The 2688-nt window shown below is 37.5% G+C and overlaps 1 protein-coding gene across 1 annotated transcript; it reads left to right on the top strand.

Moving 5' to 3' along the window:
- The first annotated feature begins 201 nt into the window (after positions 1-201).
- Positions 202-2472, top strand: CCL20 (C-C motif chemokine ligand 20). The gene is made up of 3 exons (XM_004427651.3): positions 202-313; positions 1406-1520; positions 2241-2472. The coding sequence occupies exons 1-3, from the start codon at positions 235-237 to the stop codon at positions 2470-2472; spliced, it is 426 nt and encodes a 141-aa protein (XP_004427708.2). The 5' UTR covers positions 202-234.
- The last annotated feature ends 216 nt before the right edge of the window (positions 2473-2688 follow it).

The raw sequence follows: 2688 nt of genomic DNA, 5'->3' as shown, positions 1-2688 counted from the left end.
CACACCTTCCCAACACCAGGGAAAGGCAGGAAGTTTTCCCTGTGGTTTTTCTTTGTGACGACATGATGGGGCAAGTTGATCAATGGGGAAAACCCCACGTGAGAACACGCCTTCTCTGTACATTCCCAATATTTGCTATAAGTAGAGCCATCCCAAGCCTAGGCTGATGTCAGAACATAACAGCACTCCCAAGGCACTGGGCACCCAGCACTGAGCAGATCCTTTGAGCTGAAAATGAAGTACAGTGGCAAGAGTTTGCTCCTGGCTGCTTTGATGTCGGTGCTGCTACTCCACCTCTGCAGCAAGTCGGAAGGTAAGTGCCATTCTGTCTGCTAGCACTGGAGGAAAAACTATTTTCATTTTCCACTAAGCCGTGAGCTTATCTGGGGGTCCCCAAGGGATGGAAGCCTGTTAGAAAGTCTTCGAAAGGGAGTGATGGGAGCTGTCAGCTCGTTGGTGCGTGGATGAAGGAAAGCTTGCTGCTGCCGATCAGGATTTCCTTTCTGCTGTCAATCAATCCTGGCAGATTTTGGGGGTGGGTGGACTCTTAGAGACCCCAAGCTCGAGAACAAGGTCGGAGTGCTATTTCTGAAAGTGATGTAAGTTGCATAACATTACCAGCGAATGAAATGTAGGGAACACTCCCACTTCCCACAACTTTCTCACCTCCCAACTAAATAGTTTCAGTAAGGTTCAAAATTCATCCTTCTGGAGTGGATTATGGCACCTGACTTCTTCATTCTTGCAAGGCCTTGGGGACATCGCTTGCCAACTTTGAGATAACATTATCCCTTACCTTACAGCAGGTTATAATTTAACTTGGGGGAGTGTCTAAGTATTGCTTTATTACTGAGAGCACATCACTTAGCAACAGGTGCATTCCTGAAAATGCACGTGTTGAACTTTTATGAACAAAATTAAAAATTCCCATTAACTAATATTACAATTTCAAAGTGCTTTAGTTGTATCTCCTGTAAGCAGCTCCTATAAATCACATTTTCCTTCTTGTTCTTCCCCTCCTCCCAATACTCATAACCAGATAATAGATTAAAATCTGCCAATTTGTTCATTTTCTGAATTTGGAAGTTTATCAAGAGTTTCTTCAAGTGGGAGATACTCATATTCTTGTCAATTTATATTTCTTACTAAAGATATTCCTTTTAGGAGAAGTCACATGCTTCTCAACTGTATTATTGAACCAAAATTTCCCAGCATGCAAACTATTTTTTTAAGAGAATTGCCCACTATGTTAAGTTGGGTCTCAAAGATGTTGGAACTGTTCCTCTGAATGGTTTATTTACCATATAAATCATATTCTAGGTTTTCTGCAACTTCAAGTAGTTCCATAATACCTATCACAGAATAAGTTCATTCAGGTGGACTCAATACCTTTTTTTCTTTTTAGCAGCAAGCAGCTTTGACTGCTGCCTCCGACATACAGAACATGTTCTTCATCCCAAATTTATTGTGGGCTTTACCCAGCAGCTGGCCAATGAAGCTTGTGACATCAGTGCAATCATGTAAGTTATTAATTGATTTTAATTCAGTTGCATCAGGAGTACATGGGAATTTCAGATATAAAAAATTTTGCCTGTGTGGAGTATCATCCAGAAATAACTGATGTGGCAAAAATAGCTTTCTTTTAGTGGTACGTATCTACTTCAAAGTTCACTGTAAATAGGACTAGAATAAGACAAAACTTAGTTTTTTTAAAAAAGGAACATAGTTGAGGGCAAAATCACTTTCTAAGGTAAACTTAGAGGCTACTAAAATGCTGTCTCAGGGAAATATGGAAGATATAAAGTTTGAAATGAGCATCTTCTATCAGAAAATGTTTGGAGCTGTAAGTAAAAACTCAGTAATTATACTGTCACATATAATCTTCTTGATTTATGCAGGATATAATACTTTGGAATAATATACGTTATTGATTAGCTATATACATATTTCATGTAGCCAGCACCAACAAAATTAAATAATGGTTCTGGGACTTTATCTCCTGCCATTACACAACCACTTGTCAAACTGCAGAGAAAGTCAGGGAGAATTGCTTTCATTTTTTGCATCAAGCTTTATCAGAAGCATTTTTTTTTGTGCATTTTGTTTCACCTCTGAATGAAATAAATCAAATGCTTAGTGTACAGAGCAATCAATTAGAATATGAAATTTCCATTGCGTGTTCTGTGAAAAAATCCATTTAAAGACTCTTTAAACACAAATCAAATTTTCTGATTTTTCAGCTTTTACACAAAGAAAAAACTAGCTGTGTGTGCAGATCCAAAGAAGAAATGGGTGAAACAAGCTGTGCACATCCTCAGGTATGGAACATTCACAATCAGCCTCTCTCAAAGTGTTTGGGGGCAAGGGCAGTGTGCAGACTTGTGGATCCTAGGCTCACTGAGATTCTTTAGTCTAAACACCGTGGAATTTTTAAAGGGCAAATTTGAGTTAGACTATGAAAACAAAAGTTAATTTTTTCCACGTATAGATCATTTTTATTATTTTAAAAATATTTTATTTATAATATAATATATATTTTATTTATGTTTTTTAATTTAGTGATTTTTCACATAGAGGAATCTATGTGGTAGTCACTAGCTGCTTGATTCTTGCTGCAAAGATACCTAGTATTTATATAATTTACAGACCACATGACATCTGATTGTTTGTCAAACACGGAAAAATAAA

This window comes from Ceratotherium simum, chromosome 37, assembly GCF_057802395.1.
Source record: "Ceratotherium simum simum isolate JZ-2026a chromosome 37, ASM5780239v1, whole genome shotgun sequence".
Taxonomy (NCBI): Eukaryota; Metazoa; Chordata; class Mammalia; order Perissodactyla; family Rhinocerotidae; genus Ceratotherium; species Ceratotherium simum.
The sequence above is the reverse complement of the archived record's forward strand: the minus strand, read 5'-3'. Positions and strand labels throughout refer to the sequence as shown.